This window comes from Enoplosus armatus, chromosome 12 (assembly GCF_043641665.1).
Source record: "Enoplosus armatus isolate fEnoArm2 chromosome 12, fEnoArm2.hap1, whole genome shotgun sequence".
NCBI classification, from domain to species: Eukaryota; Metazoa; Chordata; class Actinopteri; order Centrarchiformes; family Enoplosidae; genus Enoplosus; species Enoplosus armatus.
This window is the reverse complement of record NC_092191.1, coordinates 1,735,418-1,759,090: the sequence shown is the minus strand read 5'-3', so window position 1 is coordinate 1,759,090 and position 23,673 is coordinate 1,735,418. Positions and strand designations below refer to the sequence as shown.

The 23,673-nt window shown below is 41.3% G+C and overlaps 1 protein-coding gene across 1 annotated transcript in view; it reads right to left on the bottom strand.

The window, feature by feature from the left end:
• Window positions 1-17,738: 17,738 nt before the first annotated feature.
• kif20ba (kinesin family member 20Ba) overlaps window positions 17,739-23,673 on the bottom strand; it is a 39,202-nt gene continuing 33,267 nt past the window's right edge. Inside the window, exons 31-34 of the mRNA XM_070916137.1 lie at window positions 21,017-21,091; window positions 20,338-20,455; window positions 18,407-18,552; window positions 17,739-17,819 (exon numbers count right to left, since the gene is read on the bottom strand). Of these exons, the coding sequence (XP_070772238.1) occupies window positions 17,739-17,819; window positions 18,407-18,552; window positions 20,338-20,455; window positions 21,017-21,091 (420 nt within the window). The remainder of the gene's footprint in view (window positions 17,820-18,406; window positions 18,553-20,337; window positions 20,456-21,016; window positions 21,092-23,673) is intronic.

Genomic DNA, 23,673 nt, shown 5'->3' with positions numbered 1-23,673 from the left:
TACAGGGCATCTTAATTTCAAAACGTTTTCCTAGGTGCCTTTCTCGTGACTGAAGTCTTATTTCACTGTGATGTAGCTGAACAGGTTCATCGGTTTGAAAAGTCATCTCAGCATTAACAGCCATTTGTATGGCGGCAATGGCCTGGATTTACAGTCCAAAGTGGAATATAGTGAACATTAAGCTGGATATATGGGAGAGCTTTATGCCTTTTCATTAGATTCAGCGGTCTGGCCAAAATAGACTTTATTAATCCAGGCAGCTGCAGCATTCACACACACACACACACACACACGTACTATAGCAGCAAGCCAATTTCACATCTTTCAACAGGCCAGAGGAAATGGCTGTTTTTGTTGACTCGTTGCCACATTGGTTTAAAACCCAATTTTTAAACAGTAAAACGGCGATTGCATCGTGGTGGTGGTGAGAACTGGAGTGTGTGCAGGCCAGCTGGCAGCAGCTCAAACCTTCTCCAGTGTGTTAGTGTTGGAAGAAGTATTTCTACTAACAAGTGGAACCCCCAATATCAAGGGGTTGTCTCTTTTGTGTCTTTAAATGAGTAACGTGATCATATCAAGAAATGATTGTCATGTGTGTTGCCATGTTTAACAGCAATCCTGCAACACACACACTGGCCACGCAGCAGAGCTTCATGTCATTTGACGTGTGTTGATTAATGCTTGTAGCGCACAATGGACTCATTATTATGGTCAATAAGGGGTCCAACAACAAATGTTTGCCCTGGGGAGCCCTAAAAGGCGATTTCAACCATGGATATCTTTGTTATTAGGTCTCTTTTCAATTCTCCTCTGTGCTTTTGTGATGGCAGCTTGGAGATTTTTGTTGCAGCTGTAATTGAAATTATTATTCTAAAGCAAAACAATGCTAATGGGCCCAGAGGGGACAATGATACCGTATCTATAGTAATCACAGCAGCATTTGCAAATCATTTCAGTAGACAGGGGAACCACACTGTCCCACAGTTGTGTCGTAATAGCTTTTATAGCAGGGGCGTTTAAATCATTTCTACACATTAACAAACAATTGCAAAAAGTACCTTCAGTCTCTTTTCACCTCCTGCAGGTAGATAAAAGGAAACCGTGGGCTTTCTTTAAGTTTATTTACACTTGGACAGAGGACACTGAGGAATAAGAGCCCCCTTTTATAAGTTACTAGAGAGCCAAAACAACTATATCGACAATATCAACTTTCGTGGTGTGGATGTCATCATGCAGCATGTGGCGAACAGATATGTTGTCCCTGCTGCCTTCAGTATCCAAAAGCGTGAGAATGACTGTGACATCCCTGCTGCAGAGGCCACCTGCCCTCTGAAAACACCCCGAGGCCCGGAGAAGACGAGCTGCCAGAAGTTTGGACAATGTGATGATGGCATGAATCCTGCGGCTCTGTAACTCCAACTCCAACTCTCTTCCCCAAGAGAAATCCAACTGAATGGTTTCTAACGCATCCTCTGAAACCCTGAAGAGTGAAGTCTGGATCAAACATTACGTCTGATTGTGTTCCACTTTTCAGGCGAGCACTAAAAATAAATGTGCTTTCACTAGGCATTGTACATCGTGTGCAATTCAATAAATAAGATGGAAGGAGTGTAAAGCTGCCCCCTCTTAGCCAGTTAGCTGACTAATCAGATGTTGGGGTCATTTTTTAAGGTCTTTTAATGAGGAATGAGCTTCACATCATTCATCATTTCCACTAAATAACTGTCGCAACACAATAGTATTCACAAAGATATTTGCGTCTGTAATAAGCACTAGATCTTTAGGAGAGCCTAAATGTGATTGCATTCATATGGAGAAAAAAATGTAGATTAATAACTAGGAAAATGCTATCGAAGGATATATTTAATGAACGGCCGCCCTAAAGGAGTTGCTGTAATGAATGGAGAGCTTTCTCCTTCAGTTTCACGCCTTCGAGCTGATGAACTTAACAAGGACACTCGGTGTCATTAATAAGAAGCAGCACACTGACACCGAACATGTGCACGTTCTCATCAAGGTCATCTATTGGTAAGTTATAGCCCCGTCAGGCTACACAAACAAACATTTCCATTTAGAGTAAACAAAACAATATATACAGTTGTGTACATACATATATACCTAAACATCAGATAGCGTTGATAATAAGTCGCTCGCCTCAGCGTAGCAGGATTACGAAGGTCTATAGGTTTTTATTCTATCTGTAGTAGTTTTACATGAAGTAATAATAAGTCCCCTTCCTCTGATGTGATCTCGGCAAGTTCAAACACTTCCTGAATGAAAGGAACATGCTGCACGGCTTTGTCCTCATTGGTCACATCTTCAACCGAAAATTAAGATTATTGTTGAGATGACATAATACAGAACATTTCAAATACTTATACAGCACAGTGAATGCAGGATGAAACTATAGAAGCACTTGAACCTCAGTCCCCAATCCAACTCACTTAATCACCACAGTTGGAGCTAGAATTAAGGCGCTAGTGCAGCGACATCGAGGTCCATTTCTGTATTAAAGGCAAAGTTTGATTTTAGTCTTTTTGTTTGTCATTTTGGTTATTTGTTAACGTTGATGCAAACAAGTAGTACAAGGTGGCTCCAATACACTGTATATCATAATATTAGTTATTAATATTAGTTTGAAACATTTGGGCAGCAGAAATTTGTCGAACATTAACATAAGATCATGTCATCACGATATGATTCAGCTAAAAGTTGATAAGCGATAATCATTAATGCAGCAGACGGTATGTGCTCTACACGGTGAGCCCCTGGAGCGCCCCCTACTTGTAGCTTAAATATTTGAAGGAGATGGAGGAGGTGTTTTCTACATCTTGTTAAAAAGGATCTTCATATTTTTTATTGCACAAATAAATGGACTTAACCGTTGTCTCGAGTTCAGTACTGTCTTTAATGTGGATTTCATTACTGCCTCGTCCCCGCAGGCTGTACAAATCCTGCCCTCTACGCCCCCGACCTTCCTTCCTTCAGTACTTTCAAGGTTACCTATGTTGTCCTGTGAATGTAAATTAACATGAAATCTGCCATTTGGTGGCCACTTTGATCCCAAGGGCACCTGTGGAATAACATGAATGGGTTTTTAGCATTCATGCTACTGTGTAAATCCACTGGGAATGATGCTTTGTAACCCTGGAAGTGTCGCCGCTGTGCAAAATGCAGAATATGATCCTGCAATTTCCAATCATCTGCGGTGATATAAATTCTGCCGGCTCAGGTATGAAAAAAAAAAATGTAAGAAACTTGAAAATGAAAGCATTAAATTACTTGTTCACTTCACATTCTGTCCATCTATTTGAGGCTGACCTTAAAAGACTGACAATATGTAAGGAAATAGGACAAAAGGGAGTTTCAACTCAAAGACTGAAGGCCTATTGTCAGCTGCATGACATATTCCTGCCGCATTACGTTTCCCAACAGCTGTAAATCAGGCAGCAGGTGCAGACAGAGCCCTTCCTGCATTGTGACCTCAGGTGTACTGTATTTTCTGCCCTGACTTGGCGTTGTAGCTGTAATCTTCATATGTCTTCTCCGGGGATTCAGCGTCTTGTTTAAGGACACATTAGCAAGGATGGAGTCCAGCTGTGACTAAGTTTGTGAAGGTTTCTCTAAGTTTACCAGAAAGTACCCTTACTGGGGATGAATAAAAACTCATCTCTCTGCTGTTTTGGGCGTATTGGAAGTCATCTTTATAATGGATCTGGAGCACGGCCTTTTCTTCAAGGGCACAGACCACAAGTACGAATGATTTATATAAAGACAGCCAGATAAGGATGCACACACTCTCCATCTGTAAATCCTGAGGCCTCGGGGGTTGACACACTGAAAACCGTATATAAGAGAGCTCAGAGCGGTTTGTTAGGATTATACAAGATGAAGCTACTGGAAAATATCAATAGACTAGATTAGTTGTAGTCACCCCTGAGGGGAAATGGGGCGACAGCAGCAGCAGTAGCAGGTAGTAATGGGATGAATCAAAGAGGAAAAGGAGATAAATAAGACAAGGGCAAATGGGGGGTTTGTAAACACATAAAAGACCATTTTTGCAGTCAGCTATTAAGAAGAAATGTGCGCGTGTGAATAAACATGCATGGGTAAACAGTCATATCAGTAGCAGCAGAGCAGAACAGAGAGGAAATGAGAAATCTCTGCATTATGAGACCGGGCTCTAAGGAGGAGCAGCCACAGGCACTGAAGAGGTTTAAAACACTGCAGCACTGGAATAATACTGTCTATAACATTACCTTTCACAGCATGCACAGTTCAGTCATCCCATGCGCAGACCCAAACCACCTCTGCCTGATGGACCTTATGCCTCTGCGCCACAGACCTCCATTTTGATCTCGACACATTTTGTTGTAGTTTAAAGGTTTGCTTGGTTTTTAGGAACCAGAAGTGACCGTATTTGGACGAGAGGGTGGAGCTGCAGATCTGAGAACCTGAAGACACTACGCAGGGCTACTTGTACCGGCAGCCTGACTTCACCTGGCTCCAAAGTTAGCTTGTAAATGAACAGCCGACTCCTAGAGCGTCTTTTAGTACAACCGGACGCCTCTATCCTGATTGACAGGTCGCTGTGGTAGCGACTTGTCAATCACAAGGTAGCCCCGCCCTAAAGCGTACCCATACGCTTTATCGTCTATTTTAGTGGGAACATAATTTATAAAATAAACATCATGCTGCATTGAAGAAGACTTGAAACTAGTGATTAGCACCTCTCAGTTATACTGAGCTGTTTGTCAACCAAGATGTTTTATATTATCTAATGTCTAACTGAAGAAATATGATAAGTCAGTAACTCTTTAATCATACAGCAAATTTGCAGGGTGTCCAATAATAATGCTGGTATACAAAGGGACAAAGTCTGAGGTTTGATGATGGAAAAACTATAATGTAGTATGTGTTTATTAGAGTGACATTAACCCTCTTCAGTAGACTCAGAATGTATTCATAATTAAGACGATGATTTGTTCCAGCACTGTGACTTTAGGTGGAAAGTGTTTGTCATTGCTCGGCCTCTCATTAAATACGCTGCTAATGCTGCTTCAGCCTATTCTCTATTGGAAAAGAAGTCACAATGGAGCTAGCCTGGATAAATGAAGCGCAAATGAAATGAATAATAAATGCATGAATATATTTTCATCAAGCTTATCAGCGTCCTAACTAATTATCATTGAATACAGCTTTTCTCAAAACTCTGGAAGCTCAAAATACTCCATAGGTCTTCTGTAAATTGTCATTTAACAAGCTAAATATAATAAATAATCTTTGTTTCCAGCTTCTCAAATGTAATAATTTGCATTGTAAATGTATTATGTTTGGGTTTTAAAAAAGGCATTTGAAGATGTCACCTTGGGCTCTCAGACATTTGACAGACTGAATGATTAATTGATGAGTTCAAAAAGAATCAGCTGATACTGTGAGCATAGCACTTCATTAAAAACATTTTCAAGAGAGACCTGACCAAGAAAGCAGCATAAATACGTTGTTATAACAAAAAACAACCAACATAAACATTAAAACAGCTGTCTCACGCCACAAAGGAGAATGAATTAAAATCCAGTCAGGATGTGTAAACAGGTAGGATTTTTCAAAGCTTCAAACAAGTTCAAATAAATTAGAAACACAGGTTGTGCTCCATGATGCTGGCCAACATGAGCACGAGTACTTTTCAGTGCACAGAAACACCGTAGATGCTGTGAAGAGAGAGCCGTAGTCACCTCTGGATGTTATGCAGGTCATGAAAGGCTGCAGGCTGCTGTTGGTCAGGGCGCAGTACTCTCTGCAGGACAATTTACAGCAGGCACCGCGATCACCTGACCTGACCCCGTGACCATCTGGAAAGACAAATCTTGTGTCGTCCGTACCGGCATGAGAAGAGATAAATCATCACTGTTGGTGCAGTGAACGCTGTAGCTTGACCTGTAGTCTTGTTTATATATTAGTTTCACTTCCTCCCAGAGAGGATTTGATCATCTTTGCAGCCGTTGGATCGGAACCATTTTCTGTCTAACGTACGTTTATCTCTTTAAATCTCCGTCTCTCTATCTGATCACGACTGAACTGTGTGGTTTACCCCTGTTTCTATTTCCCACTGCCTCCACACTCACATGATGATGTAGGGCGAACTGGCACCTCGCATGGGCGTTACACCACTGAACAGATGGCTGCGCTCTGCTATAGACAAGAGATTATATAGATTTATTCCATATGGACCTGACACCTTCACAGTGTGATGTACTCTAAGTGGAAAAAGACGCTTTCTCACCCACTAATGTACTTGAACCTGTGTTTGACACCTTTTATTCACACCAGCAGCCTGCACCATTCAAGGTCAGGGACAGGAAAAAAAAGAGAAAAGGGGTCAGGGTCAAAGATCAGACGAAATCTCAGTGATTGAGTGCGCTGAATTACATTAACATTTATTTTTCCAGAGGAAGGGTTTCGTCGAGCGTGTTCAGAACCCAGAATTACTGCTAAGAGTTCAACAGCAGACGATGGACAGAAGCTGCGCTCCTCCTGCGCTCCCATGTGCAATTTATTTTTATTTATTCTTTTCATTGTGAAGCTGGATGTTGCATGAAAACAGTCAACTTCCCCGGGGAACACAGATAAAAGAAACAAGGAGAGAGCTTGACCTAGTGTACAGAGAAATCTCATTAGATCAACATCAAGTGAAAACCATTCATACACTGAGTCATAAACATGTTCTTCAGTCACTGACTTTGCTGATGAAACCTGACCAGACAAGTGAGTTTTAATTGGCCAGTTGCCACAACAATAACAGCAACCATTACTAAAAAAATCAAATGTCAGGGCCGTGCTTTAGAGTAAACAGTTCTGGGTGTAGCCTCTCCTGCTCAGTCACAATAAAGTGAAAGGGACTTTTCCCAATGAACACCAGTCAAAACTTAAAGTCCCTTCCTCAGAATAAGAGCGTGTTGTATTGAAGATATAAACTTTTACCAAACGAGTCTCTCAAAATGACCGAACCACAAAACTAACTGTGATGGAAACGCTACTCGCACTCAGCTCAGCTGCTGCATGTCAGCGAAGTCGTCTAAACTACAAATCAGTTAAACCCTGAAATACGGTGAAATCAATTACATTTGAGAAATCATAACTTTATTGTACAGTTTGACAAACAGCATCAAACCTGTGTGTGTGTGTGTGTGTGTGTGTTTCTCCTCACCTCCTCCTGCTCCCTGCAGTATGATGGACACTCTTTATGGATGAAAGCTGATGGGAATGGAGGTCATGTGGAGTGAAACGACAGCATGGCTGCCCTGAAGCCTTGTGGTGAAGGTGCAGGCATGTCTGAGGATACAGACGCATGTAAAGATATCAGTCATCATAATCAGTCAAATATTATGATCGAACAGTTCAAGGTTGTAAAAAATATTGTTTCTCTATTTATACACACAAACAGGTAAAAAATGTAAGAAATAAAACTATAATGGACAATTTAAATGTAAAGTAATTTTATTCAAACTTGTTTTTTGTTCGTTTTTTCATCAAAGTCCATGTGCTGATATGCCTAAAACCCACGAGAGTCTGTTTAAAATACATACAGAATTATATTTCAGACGTTCAGAATATGTTGAGGTGAAGAACAAACAGCAGCCTGGAATTTGAGTTTCTCTTCTTGTAGTTTCAGAGACGATGAAAGGGAAAATAACCGTCTTGTGTGTTTTGCTGGAAGGTTTTTCCTCAGCATGAGACAAACTCATGAACAAATCATCAAGTTACTCTTGAACTCTTGAATCTCTTAAACTCTTAAGATAATAGGAACATATTGGAAGTCATTACCCGAACTGCTGCAGTTTGATGTCTTTAATTTGTTTCTTCTCAACTCTTTTCTTGTTACACGGATTAATAGCTTTTTCTATTTTCTGTCTAATTAAGTAATTACCTTGAGATGAACTGAAAGGTTTTTGCAGTATTCATACTTAACCATTCGTGCCAAGAAAGTTTATTTTAAAACAACTGAAACTCGAGTTTCTGTGAGTGCAGAATGAGCTCAGTGTTCTCAGCATGTACAGTTCCACCTATAAAGAGTCCTTTTTTATAATCCCACCCGTCTGACAAAGGGTTCAGATTGATCCCCGTTCACTTCTAACCCTTAAAGCCGAAGGGACTTACAGTACAATGTGACGACAAGCTGATGACTTCTTCCTGATGTTTCTCTGACCTCATCTGACCGCGTTGGATTTCAGGTGGGCCGCTAAAAGCTGCAGGAACAAGTAAAGTGTACTCGCTCACACGCCTTCCTCCTGACATTGGAGCACTTCTGGTGAATATTGGATGGAGTGATGGGGAGGCTTTCTGGGGAAGAGCTCTAAGAGGGTGAGGGAGGGTGGTGGTGGTGGATGAAGCCAGGGGGAAAATGGAAAGTGACGGAGGCTCTCTCTTTGTCTTCTGCCCTCAAGTGCTAAAGTCGATTAAGTTCAGCTGAATTCGACTACCTGCAGTTCAGATCAGGTTCAGACTGACAGACCTTCACCAGGACTCCAAGTGCTCCAGAATCAGCTGATTAACGCAGACAGACAGACAGAACTTCACAGCAGGCAGAACTTAAAGTAACCGAAGTGTCACGTGCATTTTCTCAGTACCGTTACCTGATGATAATTGTTGGAATGTGGATAATCAAATGAAGAAATTAAAGGTTTCACTTTAATCTACTCAGAAAACATCCGCAGTGTTAACCAGAAGCCCCCCTGTGATCATGTGCTTACATACTTCTAAATAAAATTCAACTGAATTAATTACAAGGGGAGGAATGGGGGGATCAGTAGAGGCCAACAGCCCCCCCGCCCTTGTAGCCCTACATGGCAATGCAGCAGTGAGATCTTGTTTTACAGAATGTTCACTTTCGACATTATTTGGGGATTTGGGGTGTAAATGTGGGAGGATCATCCAACTACTTTAGTTCATCTTTCATCCTGTAAACTACATGTGATCCCAAAGTCAAAGTGTCAACAGGGTTAAAGTTTTGGTACGCAGCCCAAACCCCAGACGCCTCCTGACGAAGGTTTAGGTTTCATGTTTGGGTTTCATTATCTGGGTTTCAGGTTGGATTTGGGAACATTCTGACCTCATGTGACCCCTGATGGAGCCCGTGCACGAGTATCTGTCAGGCCAATATTAGGAAAAGGTGAATCTGAGCTTGATATGGACGAACAGTCGAGGCAGCCGGGTTATTATTATGGGATGCTACGGTGTCATGTGTTGATAGGTGGCTGCAGTTTGTTTAAACACATGATACACAACAAGGTGTCCCGTTAGAATACAATGTTGGTCGAGGAAAAGAACGCGATAACGCAACGACTTCTTCTTTAAAACAACATACGTTTGTTTGGCTGCGCAGTAAAGAGATTAAACACTATTCGCTCTTCTGTTCCATTTCTGACGAAGCTGCATTATTCAACTGCATTTGGACACAGACAGATATTTAATCAATAAACCATTTAAATGCGGCTGGTTTGTCTGTACTCAGAGATTTGACTGGCTGAATAATAATGACACACACACACACACACACACTCTGCCAGCCATTCAGTGCAGCCAAAATCCAGGTCTGGGTGGTGGAAGAGACACAACCATCTGGATTGACTGCTGTCCTACATTCAGCTCTTACCTCCAATTTTACCATTTGAGAACATAAATAATGCAGAATTGTAAAAGTCTGTTACTTGGATGGAGGAGATCTCCCCGTCTGAAGAGAAGTGAAACTGATGGAGGCATGATAACTGCATGTTTAGGTAAAATGTCAGTATGATAGATAAAGCAGTGACACATACGTCTGTGTGATTGATAGCACAGTTCCCAGTGAGGGAAGTTTGAAGCAGTTTGAGTCAAACCTCTGACATTGTTGTTTGAAAAATGTCAGAAATAATTGGATTCTAATGGGATTGTCAAGCACCTCTTCCTGCATCTCTGCAGTCGTGCAGCACCGGAACTGGTCTGCTGGAGGGGGCTGTTCAGTCCCACTCAGGCCGCCCACACGGTGCGTTCACACCCGGCGTGTTTTCTCCTGTACCGTGGTTTTTGTTTGTCCATGTGAGAACATCATCATTTCAACTGTGGCACCCAAGGACAACATTGCGACACCTGAAAATGTGAGTCTCTAGCTGTGTCCCTCTTTAGCGGATCGGTCCACACTTTGAAATCCAGTATGTGGTCAACAAGACCGTTTCAGCTGTATAAGCTTGTCCTGCTGTCTTCTTTTCCCTGAATAATGAGGACAAATCAGGTTTTCCTGGTCAGAAAAACGCCAACCAATCAGAGCTTTGTCGGTTGGATTGAGAATGGTGACATTGCCATTTTCTAGCTCTGGCAAATGAAGGTGATAAATATGTCTACTTACAGAGATGACAAACGTTACCTGACTGAATATAACGTGGAGGGGAGGAACAACTCATCCCAAGGAAATGGAAAACTAAACGTGATGTCAGATATTAAATGGTAATTGAGTCTTAGAATTGAGAATTTGTCAGACTCGCCCAATGTTCACAAGCAGCAGGAAAGAGACTACTTTCCAAAGTGGGAGACTGTGTGTAAGAAGGGCTGTGAGTCCTAACACCCTCAAGCTCTCTTAAAGCTACTTTCATATTCATCTCCAGTTTTTTCTGGCTCTATCTTATTACTGCTGCTGCATGAACCCAATTTCCCCTCACAGGGGGTTAACGTCTCTGTCTGGAGATAAAAGGTATTTGCAGGACGTTGCGGTTTTGGGGCAATTTGGTCCAGATGGGAGCTTTGTCTGTTTGTCTGGATCTTTTAATACATCCATGCTGTGCTTGGCTGTGTGTGTGTGTGGCCAACCACCTGTGCACTGTGTGTGTGTGTGTGTGATGTTTGTAAAACCTGTTCATGCTTTGTTTTAATCACATTTGGTGCCAGATGGACAAAGTTTAGGCAGGTTGGATTTAAAGTTGTGCAAATATTTTCTCTAAGACGCAGGTTGACTCTGCAGGCAGCTCGTTCATTGAAATAACTGAGGAATTGTCATCAGGAATCGTAAACACTCTTAATGCCCATCTAAGAAGAAAATATAGTTCATTTGGTAATGGATTATCTTTTGGCAGAAATGTTCAAATCCCTGCAGATTTGTTTTCATTGAGATTAACTGAAACAAATGGCTGTCTGGAAGAAAAGAAGCACTTTCAGCACCAGTGTCAGATAGAAAAGTCTGCAGATTAAGAGTTAATACATACCAACAAACCAGTATGGTACACACCAGTTTACACATGATCAACAAAAAGGATGATGGCAGTTCACAACATTGTGCTGCATTGTAACAGCATGTAACTTTAGTCCTTAGATGACATATCAAAAATTATTATATTATTCTATACTGTACAACAATTAATCATATTTCAAAAAAGAATTTAAAAAGTATTCTTATCCAATTGCTCGATTCAGAGGAATTTGGTTTTTAAGATAAGTGTTAAAGGACAAGTTTTAGCTCCTTAACTACAAATCATGTATACTTAGAAACTGCATTTACTTTTTCAAATATATGCTGTGCAGTTATTTTCCTGTAGTTTTTGAAAGGTCTGCTGTGCCTAAACACACAACAATGAGGCCAAAACTAATGCAAACTTCATGTTCACTGTGATGGATTACAAGTCTGCTCATTGATTTTCACAACAGAGAAATTAATGGAAAACAACGACTACATTGAATTATTCTATTTCTGGAGCACAGCAGCGTTGGTTTCAAAGTTGCCATACGTGATGTAAAGTATGTGAAGTTCTTCTTACAGCATCTTTATTAAAATGATTCTACTGGTAGCGAAACACTCTCATATCTGTACGGTACATATGAAGCTAATGCAGGCAGCCAGTTAGCTTAGCTTAGTTTAGTAATCCAATTACCAGCCCCTAAAGTTCACTAATTAACTCATTATATCTTGTTTGTTTAATCCGTGAATAAAACAAAGTGTAAAAACGAGAAAAAGATGTGCAAGCCTCTTACAGCTTTCCAAAAAACTTCAAATCAAACAGAACGTAGTCTGGAAATGCCTGAAGCTGTCTCCCTCTATCATTTAGTGGCAGCTGAGGCAGTGAAACTGGCCGGTAAGTCAGCCAGAAAGATGACCTGAAAGTAGTGGTCTTCATGGGCCACATGGCTCCTAGTGACCACTGGTCCAAATGATTTGGTCTAATTGGATTGGGTAGGGTCCCGCTGTATTGCTGCTGGTCTCAGGATCTGTGTGTGATACTCGAATGGATCCAAGCGGACTCTAATCATGTGGTGACAGGAGAAAAATTAGGTAACTTTAAGTTGAGTCCAGTATTTTCATTATCGATTAATCGTCTGATTAGTTTCTTCATTCATTGTTTTGTCTATAAAACGTCACAAAAAGTGACAAACCGGGAAGTTATAATTATCTTATCTTCCCAGAGTTCAAGAGGTTTTAAAAGTGCTTGTTTTGTCCAACCAACAGTCCAAAACCCAAAGATGTTGTGTTTACGATCATACATGGCAGAAAAGCTTCAGATCTTCACGAGAGAAACCAGAGAACACTTGTGTTTTTTCTCAAAGTGACTGAAACAATTGAAAAAATTGACTAAAAAAGTCAACTACTTATAAATAGTTGCAGATACATTTCTGACTGATCATTACAGCTGCACAGCGCCGGCTGCACTTTGGACTGGGTCTCTTTTTAAATTGTAAATTAATAATGGCCGTCAGTTTTGGATCTTGGAGCTTGAAAGTTCTTGAGTCTGGAAACAGCAGCGGAGCAAGTTCTACTTAAGGTCCTCTTGTTTGGGAAGGTCAGTATGTAATCTGGGTAGATATTAAACACATCCAAAGTTTTTGACCCAAGAAGATCCCGACCCAGAGGTAGATCCTCTCTCCTATCCAGTTCGCTACAACAGCCACAAGGATTTCCACGTTTACATTCGGTTCAGACTCAGAAACAAGTTTTTGAGACGATTTACATTTAAGGTTTTTGGAAACGTGTGTTCATTCTCCGATCATCGTTATTTTCTTCCAAAGTCCGCCTTTCTCAAGTCTCTGCAACAAAGGTGGTGAACGTTAAAATGTTATCATCACCAAACAGATGAGACAAATGTTGGAATCGCCTTCATTTGGATAGATATTAATTGGACAAGCCATCCCCAATTAACTGGTCTTTAGTCTGAAATGTGTCCCCTAAAGTAGGCTAAGTCAGAAGCGCGCACACACAAACACACACATATTCATGTTGCTGTGTTTGTGTGGTTGCGAACAGGAAGGCAGGGCTGTTCAGACAGCACAAAGGGCCCAGCTGTGTGGGAAGTGATTGCTAAAATTGCATCATGGCAGCCTCTCCATCATTCACACAACACATGACTGCTTTTCTTTTCTCTCCGTCCTGTGAAAGAACCTGAGCTGGAAGAAAATGAGGGAAAAACTGCAGTTGCGGATGGATGCAGTGTCCTTATTTGAATCCTCACCTTCGCTGCCACCCTTGCTCACTCTCATCCACTTGTCTCATTTATTCTTTGTTCTGTAAGCTCTCTGTCATCACTGTCTCCCGGATGTTTCCCCCCCGTCTTTCTTGCATTTCCTCCCCATTTACTCTCTGTGGCTGTCGTTTTCTCTCTTTCTGTTGTACGGTGATTACGAGGCTTCCTCTTAATGATGTCTTTGGATTAAAGTCTTTCTGACATGCATACAGCGTCGGCACTCTGCTGCATGGAGGCTTTCTGACAGCACTAATGTGACACGGAGGCAGAGAAATGCAGACTGCAGCCGTTTCAAAACCACATATTCATACCTTTATAATCACAATCTAACCATCAGGCAGGCCACATGCAAATATGTCTGCTTCCCCCCCCCCGGCAGCCTCCATAATCTGCACTGTGCTCGACGTCTCACTTACAGTTCGATCCAAAACTTTCTTCATGATTACCGTGTTCTGGAAGTTCCACCTGCCTCTTACTCCGTCTCCTCATTTCACGCTCCAACACTTCGTCGCCGTGTAGCGTTGAAATGGTTGACATCATACCTGATCCGATGAGACGTATAGTTTTGGGTGATCGTTTTACAGGTTCACATTTGTTTGTTACCAACCTGTCTGATCGTCTCACGTCCTCAGACTTCAGTGTCCACAGACCCCAGCGATCAACTTCACCTGTACAGTCATTTTAGCAAGAGGAGCTGTGGCCATAACGAAGAAAATGAGACCCAAGTTGTAACCAGAAACCAGAAACACCAAACTTATTTGGAAGAGGAAATGTATGTTATCCAAACTGTCTGCTGTGAATACAAAATATGTACTTCACCTTTTATCTGCTGTATTTACTGTAGTTGTACGCACTTTGAGTTTTGCCTCCAAAAAGTACAAAACTAAAGAGTTGTTGCGGCACAGTGAGTCAGTTAAGTAAGAAAAACATTGTGTTACACACTTTTATATTATTTCTTTCTGACTTTTCTCTAATCTTGGACTTTTCTCAGGCATCTAATAATTATTAAAATGAAATAATTTGAGGTTTACAGGAGAAAATCCCTCTTCAGAGCTGCTCACAGATCATACGTTTCGTGTCTAAGCTGTCACAAATGTTATGGAAACACTGCTTTACATAAAGTGGACACTTCTTTAGTCATGTGATCACTTGACTTCCTGCTCGTTGGTCTGTTTGAGTGACCTCATCAGAGTCCGCCATGCTGCTCGCCATCTGCTGGTCTGACATCAGCTCCAGTGAAAATAGGTGTGTTCACAGACAGTCAATGTACAATGCACACAGTAAAGTAGCTTGTTCTTTAAATATAGCTCCATTGGGCTGTTCACAACTTTTTATTGTCTGAAAAGGTGCTGACTTTATTTTGTCATGAGAAACAGCCAACAGTGCACATCCTTTCCATAAAAGAAGATATTATTAAAATGATTACATCTACTGCTTCCTCCACGTTCGTTGTTTGCAGAAAACACAAACCTGAGCATCTTGATGGCTGTGATTGACAGGCGGAGAAAAGAGTGGTGGACGTCACTCGAGTCTGAACTGAACTGAAGAGACCGACAGACTCTGATTGCAAGAGTGAGAAAGAAAATGAAATTGGGTTCAATTTTGGACGCTCACTTGACCATCAAAGCCTGCTGCTTGAACCTCTCGCTGTTTTGAAAATGCTCCACTCTACAAAATAAACCTGTGGGTGCAGAGCCTTTCAAAACACACAAAAACACCCACAGATAATCTGCCCCCCTACCACTTCACTGCTGGGGGCAACGGTGTGAGTTAGTAACACCGTCAGTGTTTGGACAAATGGCCCGAACATCTCTGACGTCAGCAGCAGCAGATATAAAAAACACACACATTTGGACGTGTGTGTGTGAGCACTCATTTCACAACTACCCCCCCCACCCCCCCCTCCACATTTAGCGCTGAATATACATGTTGGGCATTTTGATGACAGTTACCAGCAAATAAACTTAAATTCTTGCCACATCACCCATCAGTGAGGAGTGTGAGCTGAAAGCCTCGGCGTCCAGCCTGTTCATGTAATAACTCAAATAGTGTTCCTGGAAAGTAAAGAGCAACAGTTCAGACAGTATGAAGATCATGTGCTGATTCTTTCACCTAATTTGTCTGAAAGCCCCAACACTAACAGCAGCTGTGCAGCGAGGGGGGGCTGCACGAGACAAACGCACTTTAACTTTGACAGCTTGTGAAAGCTAGAACAAACTGAGGGCTCCATTCTTAGACACTTAATTATTCTTTGTCGGCCACTTCTCAGAGTTCACGTGGAAATAAGAGCTGGTCAGAACAGAGAAGAGGGGAAAGCAGCTTCTGGTTCAGATGATACAAGCCGAACTTCTCCCGGTGATTGTTGCTCGGTGGGTCCGTACAGAGAAAGACGACCAGATTGCCATAAAATGTCAGGTCCCCGGAGGACGAGGAAACAGGTAGAGGTCGTTACCCTTTCCTGACCTTTCCTCTAATTCAATCAAGTTACAACTTTAGCCTGTGCACAAACTTTAAAATGACAGTGGATGAATGTACAGTATACATTTTTGCAGCAGTCCGTCTGCAGGCGTTCATACGTTCCAGAGGATGAAGCTTTTTCATTTTTGAACTCTCAACCCTCCTTTAGCGCCACCTTCAGGCCGATATGTTGCCTTTGCAAACGGGACAGACACCTGGCCGCAGATCTGATACCATCAGCTCTCTTTTTAATTCTTCTTCTGTCGCTTTTTCATCATTTTAAATATTAAAATATTTCTGAGTGATAGTGTCGATGAAACACCAGGTTATGCTGAAAATCAAGCATTTTTCAAGGAGTATAAGAAAACAGCAGATTTTAGAAGCAAATGTATTTTTAATTGGTAAATGACTGATGCGACCTTTAGAACGTAGGTACAAAAAGAGAATAAACGTGGTCGGACAGAAATGCTCGAAATGGTTTTTTCAAAAAGGGTGAAAATAGAGAAAAGTGCACAATTTCAGAAAATAAACATCAGGAATGAAACATTAAACTTTTAAACTCAAGCAGCTTCAACAAAATGTTGCTGGACAAAAGAAAAACACTCAGCAGTCCTTCATCTAGAACAGAAATAGTGACTTAAAGAGAACATCAGTCCTGTTGCTTTCAGCAGTCAGACAGCATGAAGGCGTTGAGTAAGTACACAGTAGAACCGTTTTTTAACCTGCTCCATCGAGCCTTAGTGTCACATTTTGTTCCTTTTCTTAAATTTGTTCGAGGAAAGAAGTAAAGTGCAGACATGAAACGTGGAAAAAGAAGTTGCGTAGAACAATGTGAGACATTTTCACCAGATTTGTTGATTTCACTTTCAGAAACTAAATCAGTCAGTTGGTGGTTCACTATAAGATTAAAAATAAAAATAGTTTGTTGTGTCCGTTTTTCACAAACAGCATAACATTGCAGAGGTTTGATAAGTGACACTGAATTTTAACTGTTGAGGCTTACTCATAAAGTAAAAATAAACAAATACAAAAACAGATACTCCAGCAGAGCCCAGACATTTCAATACAAAATTGCACATAAAAGTAAAGAACGTGTACTTAAAGATACATAAACTTAAGAGTGCTTACTATTTAAAAGAGTAAATGCAGGGACTCTGGACTCGTTTCATGGTAAACAATAGATTGAGTGAGAAATCAATACTTTCTACCAACCAGATTAAATTATACATCCGTTCAACATTTTGGGAAACATGCTCATTTGCACTCAGTTTGATGACGAGACTGATGCCAATCATGTCTGTGCTTTAAGACTGCAGCCACCGCTGGTTGTGTGTGGATTAAACAAACACAACATGTTAGTCAGCTTTAGTGTGTTGGCGGGTGGATTATCAACTTTTCACAGAGCCATGCTAGCCATGTCCCTCTGCTCCCAGACTTTATGCTAAGCTAAGCTAAGTGACCCCTGGCTCTAGCTCCGCACTGAACACACAAAAATGAGTTCAGATCTTTTCATCTAACTCTATAAATAAACGTACTTTTCAAAATGATTCCTTTAACTGCCACCATTCAACATCACCTGCTGTATATTAGTGACTTTACTCTAAAAATGTATTTGAATACTTATTATTATTAATTATTATTGAATAGGATTTCAAATTAAATAAGATTACTAAGAAGACATGTTTCTACATTTTGGGACTTTCCGGCCTTTGTGAAACAGAAAAATGGTCCGCAATGCTCCCTTCATTTGTTAAGACAGTGTGAAGCAAAACTAACAGGTAGTGTACAGTACTATATGAAGACTAATTATTTAGCCATCCTGGAGCGAAGGCGCCTCTTAATGATCTGATGATCGCTGTCTTTCTCCTCTGGCTCTCTGCTGATGATCTACAACAAGAAGAGAAAGAACAGCCTACATAAACAATGTTTGCTAAGATTGTCAGTATCAGCAAGAGTAAGTCAGTGGTAGTCTTTACCAGCTGTGGATCTCACTACTGTAGTTTCAGGGACCGCTCTTTTGTTTGTGTTACTGGGCACAAACCTGCATAAATTGTTGCAGAAAGTGCAAGTAGCTTAAGAACCATTATGTGACTAAACCTGTTTGGGTGATTCTGGACTGGGGCTCGGAAATGTTTTGAATACAATACTTGAGTTTCGTACCAATACCAAACCACAACCTTTATTGATACCTTATTTTGAGGAATATGAACATGTTTCTACAGTCCCCTTTAACCCCTGTAAAGCTAAATCTGTCAAACTTCTTACGTTACGTTCTAACTTTTCGTACGTAAGAACTTTGCCTGAGTAAAATAGTCTAATATTGATTTAAATCAGAAACTATCTGATCAAAATAACTTGTCTGAGCAAAGTTGACAGTTTTCCATACTTCCATGTTGTTTGCACCAAAAATAAAGAGTTCGATGATGAGCTTAAGTTTAATGACATTTCTGTGTGTGTGTGTGTCCAAGACTTACTGGGTGTGAGGGCATGTCCATGGGGGAGGAGATTTCAGGCCTGTAGAGTTTCCTTTTGTTCTTCTTGGCTCTCAGACTGAGGGAGGAAGAGGAGGCTGCAGAGTCTGCATCACCGCGACCGCTCACCAGACTCATCATCTTCTTGGCTGCAGACACAGAGATAATTTTAGACAAGAGGAACACGCTGAACGGTTACTTTAGAGGGAACCGTTTGATGCTGTTAAATGTTCTCTTTGTATCCATCTTACTGTGAATAAATCATGTAAGAGTAGATTTATGGCAACAGGTAGACAGACTGTCAGACTGATACACAGACAGAACAACTTCATTGTTTTTTAAAAAAAAGGAGATCAATCAGATGAGGAGACTGTGAGTTATAAGAAAGAAAGGAAGGGAATAAGGATGGGAGGAAGAGGAAGAGATGGGACAGGGAGGTGGAGAAAGGGAAGGAGGAGGGACAGGACGGAGAGTGGACGGAGAGGGGGAGAAACCATTAAGAAAGAAACAGTGAGTTGTAAAAGACAAAAAAGGAGTGAAGATGAGTGATGAAGGACTGAGGGACAGGAGGAGGGAACTGCAGAAAGAGAGAGAGAGAGGTGGAGGGAGGATCAGATGTTGGCAGGCGACAGCACCCTTGCGTCGGCACCCCGGGGCGACAATTAATTGACCGAGTGAAAGAGCCGGTCCCCGAGGAGAAAACACAGAGGTGGCTCCGGTTGATTCCAATATGTTCCCTGTCTTAACTTTCTCCTCTAAGCCATCATTAGCGTCCACACTCTGCCTTTGCCCGGTTACTTTGTCAAACCTGCGTTATCCTTCGCCAAATGACTCCGGCAGGAACTCAAAGCTTTGTCCTTGTGTGTCCTGCGTTGTGTTTCTGCACACAGGTTTTCAACTGTGAAATTTAGAAATTCTTAAAAACCCATCTGGACCATGTGATTGCCTCCTGGAGTAAAGGACAGCAGGTGAATGAATATAAAGCATCAGAATGCAGTGGGGAGGATATACTATTTATACGTGTGTGTGTGTTGGGTGGGTGGGTGACCTGGTTATGAAGAGCCCCAAGCTGGTAACCTTGGCGTTCTTTTTGATCACGATTTGTATGGTGAAGCTCATTTTAAATACCACCCAAACTGATTTTTAGTATCTCTGGAATATTGCATCAGTAAAGCACAGATACTGATGGCCTGATGCAGACTTTCATCATTAACAGGCTTGATTACTGCAGTGTTTTCTTCCAAGAAGCCTTTGGATAAATTGCAGATCATTTAAAATGCAGCAGCCCTGTGCTCATCAGAATTAGAAGGACAGCATGAATCACACCCTCTGACTTTCCTTTTGATGATACTTAAGAACAATTTCTCTGAAAACATGACGAGAGAGAATTGCATGCCCAGCCTGTCTACCAGAGCAAAACAGGAGTTTGCAACCAATCAACACTTTCAAATTGAAGTCTCTTGACGGAGTAAACATATTTTTCTTGGAGAGCCTTTTCTGATTTATACATAGTTACATTTTTATTTCTTCCATTTTATTTGAAGTTGTATTTTGTATCTAGAAGCTTGAGATTTTTCCATTTGCTTTTTTTTATTTTTGTTGGTTTTTAATCTGTTGTGAAACAGAATAAAGATGATTATATTTCCAAAGTTTGTGAGGCTAACTTTCCTCAGTTTGATCTGTTTTGTCTTAATCTCCTCACTTTTATCTTAAATTTGAATTAATTTAATGAAATGTGCATTTACTGTAGAAATACACAAGTGTGCAGCTCAGAAATGTCATCAGCTCGAAAGGGATTTGTTTTGTCGTTATTGATCATTCAACCCTCCACTGATCATTATGCTGCTTCATCATATTTAACCTCCTCTCCTCGACTCTTCACTCTCATAATCCCCCAGATAAAAGTTAAATATCTCGCACACTGACACACTAACCTTTAGTGCCGAGCAGCGTGGGGGAGCTCTGCAGGAAGTCTCCGATCTTCTGCAGCGTTCCTTCCTTTCTGCTGCGCATGCTGCTCTGGGAGTCATGGCGACCCGCTGGGGAAGAGATCTGATCACAGACGACAGTGAACCGTGGTTAGTCTGTCAGTATGTACACTGGATATCTACACTGGATAAAAAAAGCTCCATGTGGCTCACAGTACAAGCAGGTGAGGTAGTCCAGTTTGATCAAATGATCCACCGATTGTGAAATGAAAACTAAGATGAATGAGAATTCTTTCCCTAAATGTCCCATGTCATTTATAAAACGACCTCATGGTTAAACTTTGAACTACTGTACTTTGTAGTGGTTCACACATGCAGTTTGACAAAGCAGAGGACATTTGTTGTGTTCACCACAGCAAAGTTGACTTGAGCAACCTTATATCTAAGCAATTAAGCTAGCCAATGAAAAATGACATGAATCAGAATGACAGGATACCTCGTGCAAAACAAATGTGACCTCCTCATGTAAGAGTACGGTGCAGTGACCTACTGTATGATGAATTAGTATTCTCCAAAAGCAGGTCTTGCTACGCTGAGGCATCAATTATGAAAGTTTTATGTAAATACATGTACAGGATGTGTCAGAGCACATGTTCATGGTCATGCGTGTCCGTCTGGTTGTCACCTCTTCTTGGTGTGGGGTCAGCTTTGGCGTCAGTTTGGTCCGCGTGTTCCTTCTGTTCTCTGCCGCCACCTCTTCCTATCAGCACACACACAAACACACAAAATGAAGACACACAAACAAACAAAAACATCTGTACCAGAGGATTAATAAGAGGCCGACGAACAGAGGGCATAGAAAGAGGCGCAAAATGCTTCATAATGACGGGAGAGTTTGGACGAGATGGGGCCGGTCGTTAACTGTTACAGTAGCCATCAGAAGAAAAACATTCAGACAGTTTGTGCCTCAGTGGTCGGTCAATTCCACTTTTACCATTTTACCAGCTGGAATAATTTTCAAGGAGAGAAAACACACTCCAATTTAGGCGGGTTGACATGCTCAACTGCTACCAGTCAAAATATATTGTCTGGGTGTCTGAGAAACACACAATTCATCTTCAGTTTTCACTATCGAACAAGATTCTGATGTTGGTGACGAGCACTATTCAACCATGTCTAGAAAGCCTTTCATTAAGACTAAACAAAGAAAACAAATACAAGTGTCAAAGATGTTTTCTTCAGTTCCTGGTCAATATCATTTTGGAAGGAAGCCTTTGGCATTCAGGAAGAAAGTAAAGTTAAATCTTTTTTAGCGTTCATTTTTCTCTATTTTTACCCCAGGCACTCCAAGGATAACCAGCTCACCTGCAGGCACCTGACATTTTGAGAGGCGATGAGGTGACATGATGGCGATGACGTATGAGTATACGGAGAATGACTGCATTTTTCAAGTTTTGATTAGAGAAGCCTTCAGTTCACGGGTTAAAATTCAGTTTCACATGCTACTGGTCTGCTCTTGCCTATAAAAAGGGATTGTTAAAGAACTGTACACTTTATTCCATTTCAAGTCATCGTGAAGTACACAGAATGATTTTACCAAGTTGCTGAAAAGTTTGAGTTTTGTGTTACAATGTGAACCTTATTTCACGTTCAGTACCCTTAGAAATGATTCAACCTTCCTGGATGTCATCAGCCTCCAATGAAACTTCTTCTCCTCTTCAAGTTCCACAAAATAGCTGATAACTGACAACGTACAAGATGTACTGGGAAACTTTCCAAAGAACATTTACACCCCCACTTAATTTGCTACCATCACAACCAACAGGCCATCTCTAGACACAAGATTCAAATGAAGGAGGTCTTTGGTATCTGTGCCTCTTCCGTTTTTAGGTTTCAGGTTAGTTTGTCTTCTTTTCTACTGATTCCTGGGCTTTACTTACTAACTTGTCAAACTGAGGATCAAAAAATACCATTCCCTTTTATTCGTCGACCATTTGACTGTCATATTTACCCCAGGGGGTGCGCAGCAGTGCGGGTGTAAAACAGCAGTGCTCCCAGCTCTGTGTGTTCATACAAACACAACTGTCTTTGTAACAAGGTTTGGAAACCAGTTTAATGCTACATTAACAACTGGCCTACATGTTGCTTGACACGCCCACATGGGGGCTCCTCTCTACATCTTACCCAAGACAACAGTGGTGACCAAGACCAGAACTGACGATCCCAAACTAGGAGAATAAAATGGGGGTGTAAGAACAAAATAAACTTAATAAAACCAGCATACTGATTTGGCAACATATTCCTGCATTAGTTTCAGTACAACAAATCCCTGGACATGCTTTACTCTTGCATATGAAGAGATTCTGACTCATAACTAGCCGTTGGGGACGAGGCTGACCTGAGAGGGTGGCTAACCTGCTGCACAGAGGAGTGGGCATGGCGGGAAAAGCAGGAGTCATCAGTGACTCAGTGGACGTTTTTAAAAATAATCTGAGGAAGGAAGAAAGAAGGGAGCGGAGAGAGAAGTAGGGAAGTAGAGATAAAAAATGTGAAGGTCATAATTGAGCTGGAGTGTGTGCGTGTGCATGTATGTGTGAAAGAGCAAGAAAGAAGTGGAAAGATACAGATAAGTGGTGATAGGTGATGGCGATAAACCGTAATTGGAGTGTGTGGAGAAAGTAAACAAGATGAAACGTGTGTGTGTGTGTGTGTGTGTGTGTGAGGGAGCGTGAGAAGAAAGTAAATGAGACATGAGATAACGTGAATCAAGACTGGGGACAAAGAAAGATGCTGAAGATAGTGGGAGGCAGAGACGTGCTGCAAGTAGATGGTTTCTTGTTAGATTTGGACGGATACTAATTACCCAGTGACTAATTTAACCAAATCCCCAAATCAGAAAAAAATGCATTTGTTAAATATAAAAATAGAAATATACTTTATGTAGTCATTAAATTAAAAAACAAACATATACACACACACACACACACACACACACACACACACACACACACATACATCCTCTCCTCAAATCTTCTCAAAAAGTAGAGTGAACTTCAAGGTCTCAAAAAAGGTATCGTTTTGATATTAGCACTCGCTCAAACGACACTGAATACTTTCAATGGCAACGCTGTTTCTAAGAGATGTTCCGAGCTAATTTAATGGATTGCTGAAAATCCAATCCTTTCTTTACTGCAGTGTTTTGTCCACCTCGGGCTGCTAGTGTTGGACCGCGGCTCCCCTTTACCACAGCGAAACGTTGCAGAGCTTTGCTGGAGTGAATTAAACATTTGAAAATGATTTGGGTACACCTTCAGTGACTGAGTTCAGACACTGAGGTTGACA